Here is an 18373-nt window from a genome sequence, read left to right as displayed (position 1 = left end):
AAACACCCAGAAATTTCTTAGTGTTCTGTGGGTTAAAACTTAAATCTACATAACTCTTGTATGGTAGTCCTTCTAAACATTCTGTTGGCTTACTTTCTGTTTGCTAAAAGATGACACACCCCCAGTGAAAACTGGTTTAGTCCATGTGTTGATTTCAGCCTCACATTCTGGTGTCCTAAGGTTGGATCCTTGAGAGGGACTGGTGTTGTTGTGCATTGCAATCTGCTGCAGTGTCTTTTTTTAAGGCTACCACTGAGACTTGCTAAAGTGAGCAATTGTTAAATCCTACACTTTTAATTGCTTAAATACAATCTGCATACTTCCTGCTGTCGCTAGATGTAAAAATGGTTTTACATGCCAACCACGGAATGGCTTTCACTGTAAAACAGCAACAGGACACGTAGTCTTGATCATTAAGGACAGCAGGACTGAAATCTGTCAACATCAAAGGTATTTTCAGTGCACTCAGCAGATTGGTTTTAAGCATCGCAGTGGTAGAGTGAGGATAAAGCCACAGTGAGCTGGTTAAACACAGAAGTGCAGGTGACTGGGGTTTTTTATTGCAGTTTGGGTGAACCTCTAAAACATTAACAAGCTGAAAACACCTTTTACTGTGCTTTTCAGGCATATGGATGAGAAAAGTCTTGGGTTATATCAGCTCTATGCCAGCGTCACAGGCTGTGATCAAGCTAAAGTATATGACAACAGGACATGTGTGACTGTTCATACTGGGGTCACTTAAATGACTTAGGTTAATATAAATCAAGGAATGTCAAAGAGGCAATGTCAGTACACTGAGTGGCAATAAACATTCTGGGTTTCATCCGTCCAGTCCGGTGTGGATTCTCCATTTTAAACACGTGGCACATTTGGATGGCGGATGCAGAGTTTTGGAATCCAGATCAAGATAACATCTGAACCAAACCCCACATGGGCTGTTTGCATCAGTAAAAGGCGGTGCTGTCTGGGGAAGCTAAATGGATTTGACAATGGGATTTGATGGTCTTTGTAGTGAGGGTAATTAGGTTTGATTGACTGTAAAGTGACTGGTGAGGTCCAGATCTGGGAGGGGAAATGATCAGACACTTGAACCACCCACAAATTAATGAGATTCAACTGTGCCTGAGCTGATTTCACCAAGGAGAAGAAGAACATTTATGAAAGCAATGGGGAGAGAGAAATAGTAAGAGAGGGGATGAGTGTAGTGAGTGTGTGTTGTATAGAAAACTGAAAGAGAGACACACAGAGACACAGATGGAATCAGAGAGACAAAACAGCAAAGACAAAGGCATCCAATGCATGTCTCCCTTACTAAACTGAAAACTTTAAGGTGCAATCTAGTGTTTTTTGTGTTTCTCCTCACACAAAGGAAGGTGTCACTAAAAAGCATACATCTTCAACTTGACAATTTGATGCATACGATGACAGATAAAAATGTGCGAGAGACAATTCACAGTTGCTGTTTTTAATTGCTAATGAATTAAGGCATTTATCATTAACTCCTAAAAGCCCCTCTGTAAAGCTGGGGTCGCTTTCCTCGTGCTGACATTTATTTGTGGAAATGTACGGAAAATATTATAATCCTGGAGAGTAACGGATAACTATTTTTTTGGTATTTTTTTGATTCACAGAATGTTAAATGTATTTAACACTTACTTGTTTATTAATTTATGAATAGTACTGAGCTGAGATGCAATTGTCTATAATCTCTGTGCCGTCTTTGCCTTGGGGCACATTCTGATTCTGACCGGAGATACAGCACAGTCTAATATGCTGTTATTTATTAGGATGGGTGTATAACGGCAGATAATCCTGGTGCCCTTGTTCCTGTCTTTCAAGGTAATGATGGAATTCACCAATCCATAGGCAGGAGTTTACGAGCATCCCGAATACAAGGGCAAAGAAAAAAAATGAAGTTTGCTGAAAGTTTAGTTTGCAGTGACATCTGTATGCAGATGTAGTTAAAGATACCTCATTTTTATAACTCATCAAAAAGTACAAATATATTGCCAGTCATGGAAGGCATCGATGCCGTGACATGGATATTATACTTTAGGGAGTAAACTGCCAGGAAATTCTTAACGTTTGTACCTAGATCATTGTTAGATTCTGGAAATAGTCTGTCCTTGTTCGTTCTATTCTATTTCAAACATGAATGTCAGCTTTGGCTCTCTAATACTGACTTCGTTTTCTAAGCTAAGCTGAGGAATAGTGAGAATCTCTCGAAGAAACATTGCTTTTATCTACTTGGGTTTCTGACCTTCACGTCTCTACAAGCTATCTCCCCTGGTAATATTGTTTGCCATGTCTGCTGTGCTGCACAGACACTATGCAAACCTAGAAAGTCAACCTGTCCACCCCACCACTGCTTGTCAGGGCTTGTCTATGATCACCTAGCTGGCATGACTGCGACGCAGGTATGCACTGGCCTACCGGCAGCTGTCAGTGTCACACAAAGCCATCAATCCACATCTCCACCACTGTCACTCCTGACAGGGCTCTGTCAGCCACAACCAGTCAGCCGGCTCCACAGAAATATGTCAATTTAGTTTAGCATGCCACACTAATAGACACTTGAATTTGGAAATTTTGCTTCGGTAAACAAAAGTAAAGAAAAAAATCAAAAAAAGTTGCTGAGTTCAGAAAAAGCATTGTGATGAGAAACGTGAGAGTTATAAAATCAGTAGTATTGATTATAATAAACTCTTACCCCCTAAAAATAGGCACATCATTCTGTGGATGTGGATGTTAACTGTGCATTACGTAACAATTGCTATCATAAAACCGCTTTTGAAAGCTATTCTGCAACTGCATTAAAAGCTGATGCAAATGAAGAACACTGACTTGCACAAAAATAAACTAAAAACAATTAATTCTAAACAACACAGTCTGAAATGCATTCAAGACCCATTATTACCTACCTTATTAATTACCAACCTTATGAACTAATTTTGCTCATATTTAGTATATGTGATTCTTTTCTGAGAGGAGCCCACATTTATTTACGTAAACATACACCATTTCATCCTGAAAGTGTGAAAGGTTGACAAGAAGGATGCATAAATAGAAGCCGCAGGCCCATCATTGTCAACATGCCAACTGCTCTCTGCAGAGAATCTCAGAGACATGGAGACCTCATTCTAGCAGGCTTTGTTCAACGGGGAAAATGCCTGAACAACTATCACAGTTTTTTTTAAAAAAAGACCTCTCGAGAGGAAAGGATACACAATAATTGTACAATGCAATGAAAATTAAAACAAAATGAGAGCACTATCTAAAGATGAACAACCGATTGAACTACTAGAAATTTTGTTTAATATCTGTGACTGTATTTTTGACATGTTTATTACAAACTTAGATTTTATTCTGTCGGGCTAAGTGGCAAGCTTAAACATAAGGATGGAATGTGTGGGATGCACAACCTCTTGACACTGTTTGAACAAAGACAATAGCAGCGAAGATGATTATAATATGTGCTCAGTAGCTATATTGTAACACACACACTGTGCCACAACCTATTTTTCCACTACAATATCCCCACAGAGCAACCCAGTGTATGGATCCACATTTTGCTGGTGTCTGCAAGCTGTTGCAGGTGGCTGGGTGGGCTCTAATTCAGTCTGTAAAAAAAATAATCACTTTGCAAATAAAACTCATCATAAACACAGCAGCTGTGAAGGCTCCGAGTGTGTTTTTAGGCATTCAGCAATACTGTCCAGAACAATTTAAATAATCGATTATTACAAAAACCTAGTCTTCAAATCAAATACGTCTGTCTTGAGATCTCAGCTTAGTGCATTAATAAAGTTGGAAAACATTTAATGTGTGGAGTCAACTCAGGCAGCAGACAGTTGGTACGCTCATAAAATGGTGCTGTAAAGCTCACAGGTTACAACCAATATGCTTCTTAACTTTATATTCTTCAGCTTTTCAGAGGTCCATGTGGTCAAGAGGACCTCTACACAATCTGCTGCAGCTACTCACACACAGATCTATAGTAGGTTTTACACTAGTTTCTTTGCTCGAAGAGAAGTCAGCAGCACATGTAAAACACCAAGGTTTTTTTTTTTAATTTCTCTGTGCTACCTGGGAGAAATGCCTGGACTAAATAAAATGTTCCACTAACTTTTATTTCCTGGTTTGTTTATTCTTATGCGCCCTATGCCAAGCTGCATTGTGCTCAAAGAAGCATGTGCGCTTCCCGGCTCTGTTCAAAGCTTAGTGAATTTGACTGGGGTACATAGTTGACATGTGGGTTCAGACACTTGCCCCAGACGGGGGCACTGACCCCGGTGATGCCAGCCGAACAGGCGGCCGGAGGGGCCTGCTACTCCTCACAAATGCCTTAGAGAAGGAAAGTCCAGATGCTCTACCATGCTCCGGCTCTTGACACACTCAGCATGTTGCTTGTGACATTGGTTCATATGCTGCAATAAAATATATCCTGCTGCGCTGAACCATCATCCCCTGCTTCAGACAGAGGCATTAGTTTGGGTTTATTCTGCAGTGTTCAACAGTGAAGTAAAGTGATTTAGTAAATGTTGAACATCTGGTCAGTTCAAGAGACTATGGAAATCCACTTAGAGCAAATTAAAACAAATGGGGTGACTGGGTAATGATTTCATAAGCAATTTCCTACATTAGGATTTCTAATACTTCACAAAGAAAACGTGTTTAGCGCTGCACTTGTCTCATCTATCAGTCATGCTTGTTGAAGAAGTATGCATGTCAGTGAACATCGAGAGAGCATTAGCTCAAGTTTTATCAACTGGGGAATGGGATTTTTTTTTTTTTATCAGTTTCCTAAAAGCATTTGTCTGCTACCCCTCCCCCACCCTGGTGCCATCCTGGCAAAAGCTAAATGAATTAAACTCTCATTAAATATGCATTTCATTGTTAATCATTTGCAAGCGAAGAGGATTAGGTTGCAATTTGTGAAATGACATAAAATCTATCCCTACTCAAAAATAGCCTCTTGAAACTGCATTAAACACAATAGTATGATCCATCAAACAGTCTTTTAAGCAATAAAATGAGTAAATCAGTAAATCCATAAAATAAGATAAGACACTGACCTGTGCATAATTCTCATAATACAATGACCATATGTTTACTCCATCTGCTCATGCTAATGGGTTTACAAACATAAAAATGCACTGTATTCAGGTCAATGATTCTATCTATCTATCTATCTATCTATCTATCTATCTATCTATCTATCTATCTATCTATAAAGACAACAGAAGTTAAATCAAACTATTTCAGTGTTTCCTTTAGCTTCTCAACCTTTAAAATGCAAAATGAATGTAGGAAATGTTTGGACATGATTAATTAATGCTAAGAGGAATCAAACAAGCCTCTTTGTGCTGTACACCACCTTATTTTCCTCAACCTTCACACCAAACACGACTGATGCTCGGCATGAAATATTGATGAGAAAAGTCTCCACAAATAACTAACTCTTCAAATATCTGAAACACATGTAGAATTCTAGAACAGAATGGGAGACAAGAGCCAAGACTCTCAAGCCAAGGCTGTCAACTGGAGAGGGAGGGAGGCACAAAAAAGAAAGCGTGCAACAGAAAAAAACATCGACTATCCCTGCTACTCTTGTTCCAACCAAACAGCTTAAAGAGAAACCGAGAGAGAACACAAGCGCAAAACCACCCAGCTGCTGCAACCTCCAACCTGCTCCTTCCTCAAATCCATATTTCCATTCACAGGACCCATTTAAAGAGTTCTGTATCTGATTGTCCTTTCTCTGATTACATTGCACATAGAGACGAGTACACAAAAAGAATTTCAAGGTTTAATGAAAATATGTTGTCAATCTAGGTAAGAACCTTGACAGAGTAAAGAAAAAGGACTGGGCTTAGTACTTCTTCAATTTAAAAGTGTGTATTTCATAACTTCCAAGGTCATTGTCATCACGACAGTGCAATGAGCCAGGTGTTGGTGTGGAGGACAATCCCTGCTATCTCCAAGGCTGCAGGCAACGTTGCCCATGTCATCCTCATGTTTTATTCATACAAGTCATATAATGGCATTCAGAAACCGAGATCAAAATCTGCTCTGGCAGAAATATTTAATATCATACCTACTTCTCTATCCTTCTCCATCTGGTTAGCTAGAATGAGAGAGAGGGATAGACAGCCTCCTTCAGCTCAGCCATGTTGGATTATTAAAAGTGAAGCTTTCAGAGAGGTCACTGCTCAGGAAAAAAAAAAAAAACTGTAGCATGCATCAATTATCTTGGGGAGTTTGTGGCATGCTGAAGACTGTCTTGTCACATTTCCCAATGTGGCTGAGTTACAGAGAGGTCCTTGGCTGGCGCTGACATTTAGAAGCTGGTGAATTGTGGAAATCCCAGTCTGTTTGTCAAGAAAAAAATGGACAAAAGACCACACTGACTGCTTGCAAAGCCCTTCCAGGCTTGAAATTCCTTCTCAATGTCATTGGCATAACTAGACACAGGCATCCAGCTCTGTCACTCTAATTTTTCATGTGTGAACAACTGGAACTTACACTGATCAATACATGGTTTACTGGCATTGCTGTAGGACAATGGAGTAATTCTAGCGATTCACAGCAATAAATATTACATGCTGCCTCGACTGGAGAAATGTTACTGCTGTTTTTTTCTTTGATGTTTCTCGCACATGACTGATGAAAAACTTATAACAACAACACGATCATGTTGGAAATGCCATCTACAGAGTAATTCATCCTCTTCTGTAAGCAGAGCAAACCTCGGCTCCCTAACTTTATACGTGACCTACATCTTGTGTGTCCTTGCCATCTTTTCAAAGTCTCAGAGAATGAAAGAAATACCATTTAATACTCAAGATGTACAAATATTTCAGAAGCATTTATACTGCAGGAGAAAATGGACAGATCGTAAACAATTATCCACAAAGTAGCAAACCCTCTCTGTTGTTTGGAAGCATTGTAACAGCTATGGAAGTAAATATGAGATTCCTTCACAGCTGCAAAATAACACTCCCCACCCTCAACTCCTACACATTATCCCCTTGCTTGTGAGTTCAAATCTGTGTGAAGCAAAATTCCATGAAACCCCCGTATTTCCATCCTCCTGTTCTCGTCTTCCGAACTCCCCACCTGCCTCCCCGTCTCCGTGTCTGTCGCGACATGGGGAGAAGTGGCATACCTTTGTTCATGTCAATCAGCTGCTTCTTCTTCTGCTGGCGCTCCTGCTTCTCGCGCTCCGCTTTCTCCTTCGCCAGCTTGGCTCTCTTGATCTTCTCCTCCATCTCCCTCTTCTTGTGGTTCTCCTTCACTGCTTCCTGATGAGGCACACACACACACACACACACGCAGAGAAAAATCAAAATCTGGATCCTGCCACCACCGCTCTTTAGTGTCTTTACTACTGTATGGCATTCAGAGGAGGCAGGATGCCATCAGCAAATTCTTATTCAGAGAAGGGTTTGATACTTTGATATAAGCTGCTGGAATCAACAATGTATCATTCCTCGGTATTGGGTTTCTTTAATACAAGCCCATTTGTCTTCAAAGCTTCTGGACGGCTTCACATGTTTCCAATAGCACAAAGCGTGTATTTGTTGTCAATAAGAGATGAATATAGCCATTTATCCACGGATAAAAAAAGGCCAGATGATCATCGCACATACGTATCACGCTAGTACGTTTCCGTTTGCAATCATGGGGAGTCATTATGAGAGAAAAGGAAAGTGTTGCAGCAGCGTGGCCGTCTCTAAGGAGAGAAAAGAGATATCATCCTCCTCCTCCTTCGTGACCAGCTGAAATGTCAGGAAGGAGTCAGAGAAAGAGAGATAATCAACAGTATGTATTCAGCCTTTACAAATTTGTCAGTTTGTTCTGGTGCCAACAGAGAATAAGATGCAACCGTGTGACCTTTGGAGACAACAAAATGTTCTCCCATCCAAGGCCCGCAGCACAGCCCTGGACAGAGCCTGTCGTAGGTGTGAACATTTGTGTGTGCGAGGTCACACTGTATGTGCGCATACATGCATATGGGTCTGTGTGTCTGCCTAAACCGGTGTCCACGGGCATGTGTGTGCTTTTGCCCATCTGGGGTGTTCCCCCTTATGTATGCACATGTGTGTGCGTCAGTAAGTGAAGGCATGGCCCCGTCTTTGCACTGATATAATAAGTGGCGACAGTAGGCCCCCCATCTAATGCCCCTGTGGTCCTGATGTGTGTGTCGTGTTGGCAGCTAAGACAGAGGGATTACGGGGATTGTGGGGAAGGAACAAGGAAAGAGCAGCTCATCATGCCAGTCAATAGCAGAGCTTTTCTCCATGTCCAAGGACACGAGCCCTCATTGTCACTGTCTCCTTGTTAGATGACAAGGGCAATGAGAGACAGGGAGGGAGACAGAGAGAGAGAGAGAGGGAGAGGGAGGAGGACGGGAGGAGGTGGGGTGATAATGGAGAAATCAAGCAAAAAATGAGAGAAGCAAAATAACAACATACCAGAGACGAGTGGGTGAATTTTTGTATTACAAGCATTGTGGAAACGCAATAAGTATGTTTTGTCTCTGTGGCCGTGACAAATCAGTGAAGAAAAGTCACAAATCAACCTATATTTTATCGCCACTTCAGGGCTGTGTAAATGATACAGCAACACTCTATACGGGCTATTGATTGCACGCATTTTGCTGCTTGTCTAAATTAGAGTGGACGCGAGTGGTGCTGAATATTCAGCAACCACGCGGTTAATCTGATGATGGGCAGCTTTTTCCTGTCCTCATCCACTGACAGGATTCAGCTGAGTTCGAAAGTAATATCACTGCAATGCTCGACATCTACAGCATAAGTTGGAAGATAAATTATGCAGATTACAAATAAAATCCTGTTGGCAAAACTTATTTTAAACAAACAACTAATTCTGACTGTAAACATGATTATGCAACATAATTATGTTGCTCTAATCAAACAGCACCACTAATTACCATAGCACCAAATATGTGTTTACTGTTCTCTTATTTCTCCCTTTACCATTCTCTTTGACGGCCCCCGTTTTGCCACTGGCAACGACTGATTGTATCAAATCTCATTTTCTTGGCAACTCTTTATATTGTAGGAGGGCATATAAGTGAATTCCATCCTCATGTTTTCAAATTCACTTTTAGTACACAGAACTAGATTTACACCTCAGTGAAACGTAAGACAAGAGATCATAATATATGATTCACTCAGATATTATGAATGAATTCCAACAATGATGAAATGTTTGTTTATAAGGAACCCATGGATCTCTTTTGTGACTCGTCTTCTCAAAAGTACAGAAAAAAAGATTTGATTTTAGGTGATTACGGGAACATGTTGTTTTTGGCCTTCACATTCAATAATCTGCCCCTTGGTGAGGCTCATTGCTACTATTACAGTGGCACAAAATCTTAATTATTTATTCAAAACGATAACAATACATTTGATCCTCTAACTTAGGTAAACAATGCATAATACACATTCAATTCCACTGAGAGGGACATTGTTAAAGCAGAAGTAGCAGAAGTTTTTTTTTTTTTTTTAGAAATTCTGTGGTGTTGAAGCATGACATCATTAAGCACAAGACAACTAAAATATCACAGGCAAAATCAAATAAATTGAATGCATTTTCATTTTTATTTGACACAATTTATTGTGAAGCGTGCACTTTTACTAATTTCAGTATATTACTTCAACCAAATGTAATTTGCTTTATGGTCCTAAGTACATCATTTCAGTCACATGATAATGGTTAGTGGTTTTGTTAATGTTTCTCATTCACTGAAGCAGATGTCCCTAAAGTATAAGAAATAGTGGGACAAAAACTGAAAGAGATTGAGGCACATTATTTCTCGAGATAATGACCAATTACTGTAATTAAGTAAGGAATGATTTTAATAATAATACAATCAATTGCAGAATAAAAAACTGCTCTTCAACACAATAAATAAGGCTTAAAACTAGACAGTAAAGGTAGTCTTATAATTATGATTCCTCTGTGATTATACATTATGTGAGCCAGTGTCCATCATGGCCAGATTTCTTCCTAAAGCTGAGATAGGCAGTGTTTTTATTTATTAATGTTTGGGCACCACTGACCAAAAACTCCCTGATAATCTTTTAGCATATTGTAGTTAGTGAGTTAATTTTTATTTCATTCATTCATATTGTAATTTAAGTCTTCCTAGAGAAAACTAGACTTCTGTGCCTCCCTTTTTAAGCTTTACAAAGTGTAGCCTGTGATGCGAGTTTTTAGGCAATCAAATGGCTTTTCACTAAATAGATGTGACATTATAAGTAGTTTAAAAGTCCATAGTGAGAGCATGGTGTGGTGGGAAATGGGTTAGATGGAATACTTCCACTCAGGAGGCCAGAGTTTAAATCTCAGGTGAAGCCACAAATGAATGTTGACTTTCAGCTCGAGGTATGTGCTCATGTGGTGACAGGGGCTTAGAAAAAGAAGGAGAGAGAGAAGGGCTGTATGTTTTCATATTCTGGTGTTTTCATCCCATTTCCCAGATTTTCTGCCTACTACAGCTTTAAAAACAAACAAACAAAAAAAACACTGAAACCTAAAAGTCTGGGGGTCATGTCTGCGACTTGCTCTGTGTCCTGAACCCCCCAGTAAGAAAGTGTGCTGCAGGTGATGAGCACACATTGATCAGGTTGTATAGAAATATAGAAATTCAGAGTTAGAATCTTGAAATTCTCAGTGAGAAAAGAAAATGTGTTTTTTTTCTTTTTACAGCACCTTAATGGCATGTAGGGGTCGTCGACAGCACAACTTAAGCGGCATATTCTTGCTTTCAAGCTCTGGAGGCTCTACGATGAAGTGAGTGCGTGTCACACTCATGGCCTCTGGTGTGTCTGGGATGGAGATTATAAATACGCTTCTATCTATACCTTGCTAGAAAATGGAACGCTGTGTAACCCATAGGTCCAATCGACCAACAAGGGCCAGGCAGAAATTTTCCTTCCCAGGTCTGTTCTTTCAATAATTCATGAAATGTGTTTGCTGTTCTTCCTTGACCCTGCACAACACAATACATCTCCCACAGCATGGTTCCCTTCCCATGCATACAAGTTTGCCAGTCCAATGAGGGAGCAATAAGTATTTCCAACTGCTCAGTTGCACCAGTGATCTCACACAGAGAGTGTCACTGCAATATCTCATTTGAATTTTACAAACACTACAACGCCCGGGCTTTAAGCAGCAAATGTGTTTATTAGCCATCTGTTACACAGTGTGCCAGGATTTGGGGGGAAATGGCTTCAAGAAGTTATAGGTTACAGATTGTGAGACTTCTGCTCTGTGGTACACATGTATTCCCATATTGATAGGTGACCTCCAAAATCTGGTGCAGTGAATTTAATGAGTGTGCCACACTAGTGTAAGTAAAGATACTGAGGAAATGTGACTGTGATTCAGCAAGAAGGTGGGGAGAGCGGCTCTGCTGGTGCATCATTTTCAGCATCATCAGCATGACCATGATAATTTCTCATATTGTGAAGGAATTAGCAAGCTTTATAAATATCAAATGGGCTCAGAAGTGGACAGATCCACCCCCCCCACACACACAGACACACACACCAACAATCATCTTAATCTCTTAGATGCTCTATCTTGCTACTTCGCAAACCCGGTCAGTGTCTTTTGGTCTTATTAGAAACTCACTCAATTGACAAGGAGGACTGTTAGCTCACCCCGGCCCATCTGCTGTGCTTTGATAACTCATTAATGAAAAAAATCCTCATCCCCATGCTCCTGGTCAGGATTACACATACAGACCCTGCGATTGCATTTCACTCATACTCTATTTCAGAATATGGCAGCAGCATTAAATTAACAAATTGTTGGACTCCTCGAATACTGACTCCATGTACTGAAATCAAATAATATTTCATTGGCCACAGAAGAAAAAAAAAGAGAGAGAGAATGGGACAAGAGTGAGGCAGAGAAAGAGAATGAAACAGAAGGAAAATAGAGCTAATGGATTCTCTTATCAGTTACATTCAGTTCTGTGAGGACTGTCTGTCAATGCATTTACTCAAATGCCTTATGTCGGTCGGGGGCATTAAGCCCTAGCTTTTTAGTAAAAGCAATTTAGGGTGACTGTATTGCAATGGAATTCTTTAATACTGCAGATGCTTTGTGCTGTGAATGCATTACACAGAGCAACGCAACGTAGACAGAAGTTAGCAAAGAGGTTTTGTCTGAGTCAAACAACTCAGTGTCTCAATATTGATATAAAAGTCTGAGGCTCACCAGGCACATGAAGAAGTTAAATTCCATTAAATTATTAACTGACAAGAAGTCAGTGTTCATTTGATTTGCCATTTGCAACAAATCAGCAATGGTTGATGTAGGTCGACTTTTCAAAGATAAATAACTAGCAGACATCTCCCCACAAATTCCTTTACTGACAAGAAAAAGCTAAGGAGGAGGCTTTCGTTATGCTGCAAAGGAGCTAGCCCAGTTTTTTTTTCACAGGGTAAGAAAATAAAAACAACATTCAAGTAGAATCAACCATTGATTCCTTGTGCTCTGCAAGCAGATGGGATTAGCCTTTCTGTCAGCAAAGCTGAAGAGCCAAAAACTATAAATAATATCTGAAGAATATGGTGATTAAAGGATTGTTTTTATATGAATATATTAACTTAAAACCACCTCCTCCCCCCAGTTTCACAACACTATATCCCACTCACTACCCTCCCCTTAACCGTAGCAGGAAAGTTTAAATCAGTAATAAAATATTCATATGCAGCTATTTGCTTGAGAGAATAATTTATTTTCTAGGGTGGATGCCTCTTTTAGAGATATGCAATGCTGGAATCCTTGAGGGAGCGTTGTGTTGTGTACTCGAGCACTTTGATCAGCGGGAATGAAAAGTTGGGTTTCAGATGGGGATCAGAGTAGAGAGAGGCGAAGGATTCAGACAAGGGGACCTTGCCATTCACGTTAATGGATTGTGAAGACTGAGAGTGTGCCGTCTGGACATCGTGTCATCATCCTGACACCGGGAGCTTTTGGGGCGGTGCCAAAAGGGATGGATAGACTGTATGAGCTGGAAAAGCAAAGACACTTGAATAAATGTTTAACAGACTACTCAGCAAAATGGGAACTCCTCCTTTGCTCAGAGGAGATGTGATGTTTACCTTACCATAAATATTACCTCTATAACAACTAATCTTCTCTGCTCTTTATTCGCTGCCGCAAGAAGGAGAGGGATTTTTTAATTTTTCTTTAATCCTAATTAAACTCCAATTTCATATTTACTTCAGTAGTCAACCTTTCTATCTTATGTATGCTCTTCCACCAGTGTTGTATGAACGTAGGCAGAAAATTCAACATAATCAACACAGTTAATTGCGTTATGGTGTTTGGATTATGCATGGAATACATTTTAAGAATACATGTTTTCTCTAAAGTGCTTCATAATTGTAATTTTTAAAAAAAGGTTTCAATTTTTTTTTTACAACAATTTTATCCTCTTAAGTGTAAAGTGAGATACAACGTGACAATTCTAAAATCCTAACCAAAGTTTTCCTGTGATTTTTACCCCTTAAAAACACCAGCAAGATCAACAGCGCTCCGCCGTGACAGCACATGCATGTGGACACACATAAGCAGCTTTCAGTTAATGAAACTGTGTTTAACAGGTTAAGAAGCTTGCCCGAGCCACTTTTATCAGTAAGACCCTAATACACTCTCTATTTCTTAACACACCTTCTCTTGAATAATATATTCTAATCTGTTTCATAACTTTGTCTTCTTTTTCTTCCAGCTCCCACTTCAGTACTAGAAGTTTCTTAATAAGTACTAGTAGGAAGAAAAATTTGTCAAGGATCTCCACAAAAAAGGCACATAATGTCATTCAGGCATAAGCATCTGCGACTCAGTTAAATGTTAAATGCTGTTTTGCAGTTGGAGAGAGAAAAGTACATAGCATGTACGTGAAGAAGCTTCTTTAGCTGTATCTATATAACCACTATCATAATGTATACATTTCTGCACCTCTGCATTCACGTTACGAGCACTAAAAATAAGGTGTCATTTGTGAAATGATGTGACTTCATTTGCATATAATAAAACATTCAGATTTACAACAATGGCGGTTAAATGAAATATAGTATAACAGAAGGCAGTTTTTATATTCCTCTGCACACAAGATGCTTCTGCACACCATAGGAGACAAAACAACAACCTGTATTCATAAACATCCACACTAACATGGCATCGAAGGGTGTCTAAAACAAAATTCTCTGTGACAAAAAGAGGTTATGCTTCTGATAAAGGGAAAAAAAAATTGGCAGACATAGTGACCTACTAAAAGCTGACATATGGGAGGAAATCGCACAGCAGGTAAGCTCAGTTACATTCTTGCTGAGAGTGTGTAAGAACTTAAAAGAAAAACTGAGGCATGTCAGGGGGCAACCACGAGGAAAAAAAAAAGACTACAATAACTAAGCGGCCAGAAAAATGTGGTGCACTCTGTCTGGCTAAAAACTTTCTGGCTTTTTTAGGTGAGGAAAGGGAAACGAAGTGATTGGCTCAAAAGCAGAGATCTTGATGGATTATCGGATGACTGGGAGGGAAATGTTTCTACCCTTGTTGCTCACTTCTAGATTAAAGTTGTACAATGTCTGCTGTGGCTCCAAAGGAGATCCGTCAGGTCTCAGAATATAAGCCCAGCGATGTCACACTGATGTCTCTGGGGTTAACTTGATTTGAAAACAGGGGAGGGGGGAAAAATTATAAGAGGAAGCCTGAGTTCTGCTTTTACAGTGTGACGTTTGAAAGATGTACACATTTACTAGACAGAGAGGGCTGAGATGTTTTTGAGGTGAATTACAGCAAATTTGCTTTTGAAACTGCTTTTTATCTGTCCCTCAATTTTATGGAATTGCAGTCGTACATAATTTGCGTAGCCTTTTAACATCCAATTTCTTCTGTGAAGGCATAACGCTGTATTTTCTGCAGAAGTTGTCACCATCTGTCAGGACCTACTCAAAGTCTGATGAAAATGTGTGCATGTGTAACACACGAACTCTGTTCTCGTTCCATTGACACCCAATGTGTGCAAGCCAGTGCGTGTATAAGCATGTGCATGTGTGGGTGGTGGCTTCTGTTAGTCACTGTGTACGTCTACTTAGAAGGAACAGCAAACATGAGACTGTTAATATACACGTACACAAACCGTAATCTTCACACTCACCATGAAGAGGATGCGGAAGTTGGACAGGTCTCCAAAGAAATCCTCGACACTGACTGAATGAGGGTCAAAGGCAAAGTAACTGCCTATGTTTTCGTAGAGCTTCTGCATGTTCTTGTGCATGGTGGACAGCTTTTCATACTGCTCCCGAGAATGCTTGCAGAAGCCGTGAGAAGGACAGAGTCAAGGAAAAAAAAGGAGAAAGACACATCTCAAACACAGACAAAACATTTTTAAAAGCAACTATAATCAGCAATATAACCTCACATCTCACAAATGTGTTGATCTCTGGAAAAAACAAGCCATTGTGAGAAATGATCCCTTTCACAAGCTTTATAGTATTCTAAAAGCCCACCTATGTCAAGGTCAGCAAAAGAAAACACTGGATAAAGAAGGGTCAGAGACAATCTAATGTGCCATTACAATAACCTCTCCATCTCACTTTCCAGTCAATGGCATGGTGAGCTAATAGCTGCAGCCCTGGAGTAATGGAAAGGTGTTTTGTAGTCAGCAGCATGACACAGATGGTAGCTGGAAAAGCTGATTGCAGTCATTGTTCTATTGTTTCTCACAACAACAGTGGGGTCAGGTTGTTTTGAACCTCACAGCTCACGTCGCACTGTGTAATTTACTGAACAGGCGGAGCACTTTTCTCCTGGTGAATGACTATTGACAGCCGGCATCAGTTAAGCATTATCACAGCAGCCATTGACCTCATAGAGACTCCACTTGGACACTCCAAGACTCACACACCCGAGGTGGAATGAGGGGAACACAACGCACACATATATACATGCCAACGTGTACACACAAGCAGGCTAGCAAACAGACAAGCAAAGAAAAATAACACGACCTGCTGTATAAACTCCAGAGGCTTTAGTTTTAATACATCAGCAGTGTTACTCAACACCTGCTGTGCCTTCAGTCATCTTCCCTCCTAAGAGGCTATAGTTATTATAACTGTAATAACTGCAGTAGCACAAACACAAACATGGAGTGGAAGAAAAAGAAAAAAACAACAACATAAAACTTTGATTGTATTATCATATATCTGCCTATCTCTAATCATCAGTCCAGTAAGGCATCAGATCTGAGTGGTCAGACAGGGTAAAACTAAGACAAAAGTTTGCAAAGAAATCTTTGCACATCAGCCTGTACAGAAGCTCAACTGGTGACCTGATAGACAGAACAATGGAGACAGATACTAGAAAAATGGAATTTGAAGCAGATGCAAACGATTTCCCCATCGTCTCGGGGAGAAGACATTGCAAACAAACTTTTACACCGAGACAGCTAAAGTAAACACTATTGAACCACATGGACTAAAAGCGACATATGAAAAACTTACTGTTCAGTGCCTGTACACATATATTTAAGTCTCTGATATACTTACCAATCTAAAAACCATGAAAGAAGACAACCTAGCCAGTATTTTTTGCAGGCTGTCTAGGTTAGAAAGTGTGCGATTCAACAAGACCTATATGACCCATGAAGTAGAAACAGAAGTAGCTTTGCAGGAGTGTGTCTTTTTTTTTTTCTTACAGGTGTCGAGCATTATGTTGAAACTAAGTACTAAGTACAGGAACTGCTCTGTTGTCGGTTGCACAGACCAGAAAATCACCACATTAGACCCTAAGTTGAGAGAACAGAAGAGCTGAGTGGATGAAATTTACTTTTGATGGAAAGCAGTTTATGTCTGACAGATTCAATACAACTCAGAACAGGCAACCAAACTTTATTTTTTTATTTATTTTTTTCCTTATTCAAGAAAGAAGCGTCAATACCAACCAACTGTCCATGACAAAAGTACAGAAGAGAAAAATGCAAGAATAAATATATATACAGTTTCTTAATGTTATTTAAGGTTTTAATTTAAATTTACTTTCTTAAAATTTTGCAGAAAGTTACTGACATTAGATGCTGCAGGTTTTGCAGTGATGTTGATGCTAATAGTCTGTTAAATGTGAGTTCCATCTTATCGACATCTTAAATAATGCCTGAGGAAAACAAGAGAATGCATGTAGATGTTTGTCAAGTATTTGCTGCTGCCACTTTACAATATTTACTTTTATGAGTCACTGAGGTCATTTCATCCCTGTCCTGTTCCCCACTGGGCTGGTTGTTGTGTCCTACTCAGGTAATTAGGGATTAGTAACATGTAGCGTGTTGTCCAATGGGAAAAAGTGCTTAATATCAATTTGTAATTTGGCAAACAGACTTTGTAGATAGATTTGACCCAGATTTTCCAGTTTCACTCAACAATTTTGGAGGTAAAATGGAGCTTAGCTGCTTAAAATCCCTCACTGTGCAAGAATTTTTGATTACTATGTGCTATGTTTGACTATGTTAAGTTCAGTTGCTCTGCGTTGAACCTGGAAGTCAGTCTGTGAAGTGTGATGGATGTCAGGCTGGGTGGTAATTTTACTCTTCACGAGTAAATTTTGACTAAGCTCGGATCTACTGACAAACACCGGCAGTGTTTTCTGTCCTGTTGAACCAACTTCTTTAGGAATGCTGTTTATAGACTTTACTTGATTGAATATAGTTTAATCATAACAGAGAAAAACAATGGCCAGAACAGGGTTGATAGTGAAATAAAAAGACGAAAATAAAACCAACAACAACAAAATTAAATGTACTCAGTCATAATTTCCCTTTTTTTGGTTTCGATCAAAGTGTATCCAGTATTTAAACTTCATATTTTTTGTACTTTTTCACAGGGAAGTATTAATGATAATCAACACAAAAAAGCTTGTCATTTGTGAATTTTAGGCTGTTTTCAAAATGTAGTATTTCATGGTATTGATTGTATACATTTTAAAGATCATATTATCTTATCTTGCACAAAGCTCCCTGTAACGTCTCCCAGAGTAACACTCGGATTAGACACAAATTAGTCAGCACAGTGATGACTAATCGTAGTCACATGTTTGCATCTATAGGTGTGTGAACTCTTTAATTCTGAGTAGCTAATTAACTTTGCGCGGTTAGATGTGAAAATACTGGAGAGCTTAAGTTAGAACACAGACATTCTTTCTTTGCCAGACTGAATGTGTATGTTACTGCCCTTCGGAAGCATTTTCTAACTCACTAATAATAAATGCAGTGACCCTCTTGAGTGATAAAGAAAGTCATGGTCTGGGTTGTAGATCGCTTTTTCATTCTGCC

General features: G+C 39.6%; 1 protein-coding gene across 6 annotated transcripts in view; it reads right to left on the bottom strand.

The window, feature by feature from the left end:
- Positions 1-18373, bottom strand: part of diaph2 (diaphanous-related formin 2) — a 388183-nt gene that overhangs the window by 62667 nt on the left and 307143 nt on the right. For all 6 annotated transcript variants that reach the window (XM_051954583.1, XM_051954588.1, XM_051954587.1 and 3 more), the window contains 2 exons: positions 15209-15374; positions 7169-7304 (listed from right to left, as the gene is read on the bottom strand). In XM_051954583.1, coding sequence (XP_051810543.1) covers positions 7169-7304; positions 15209-15374 — 302 coding nt within the window. The remainder of the gene's footprint in view (positions 1-7168; positions 7305-15208; positions 15375-18373) is intronic.

This window comes from Acanthochromis polyacanthus, chromosome 10 (assembly GCF_021347895.1).
Source record: "Acanthochromis polyacanthus isolate Apoly-LR-REF ecotype Palm Island chromosome 10, KAUST_Apoly_ChrSc, whole genome shotgun sequence".
In the NCBI taxonomy this organism is placed as follows: domain Eukaryota; kingdom Metazoa; phylum Chordata; class Actinopteri; family Pomacentridae; genus Acanthochromis; species Acanthochromis polyacanthus.
The sequence above is the reverse complement of the archived record's forward strand: the minus strand, read 5'-3'. Positions and strand labels throughout refer to the sequence as shown.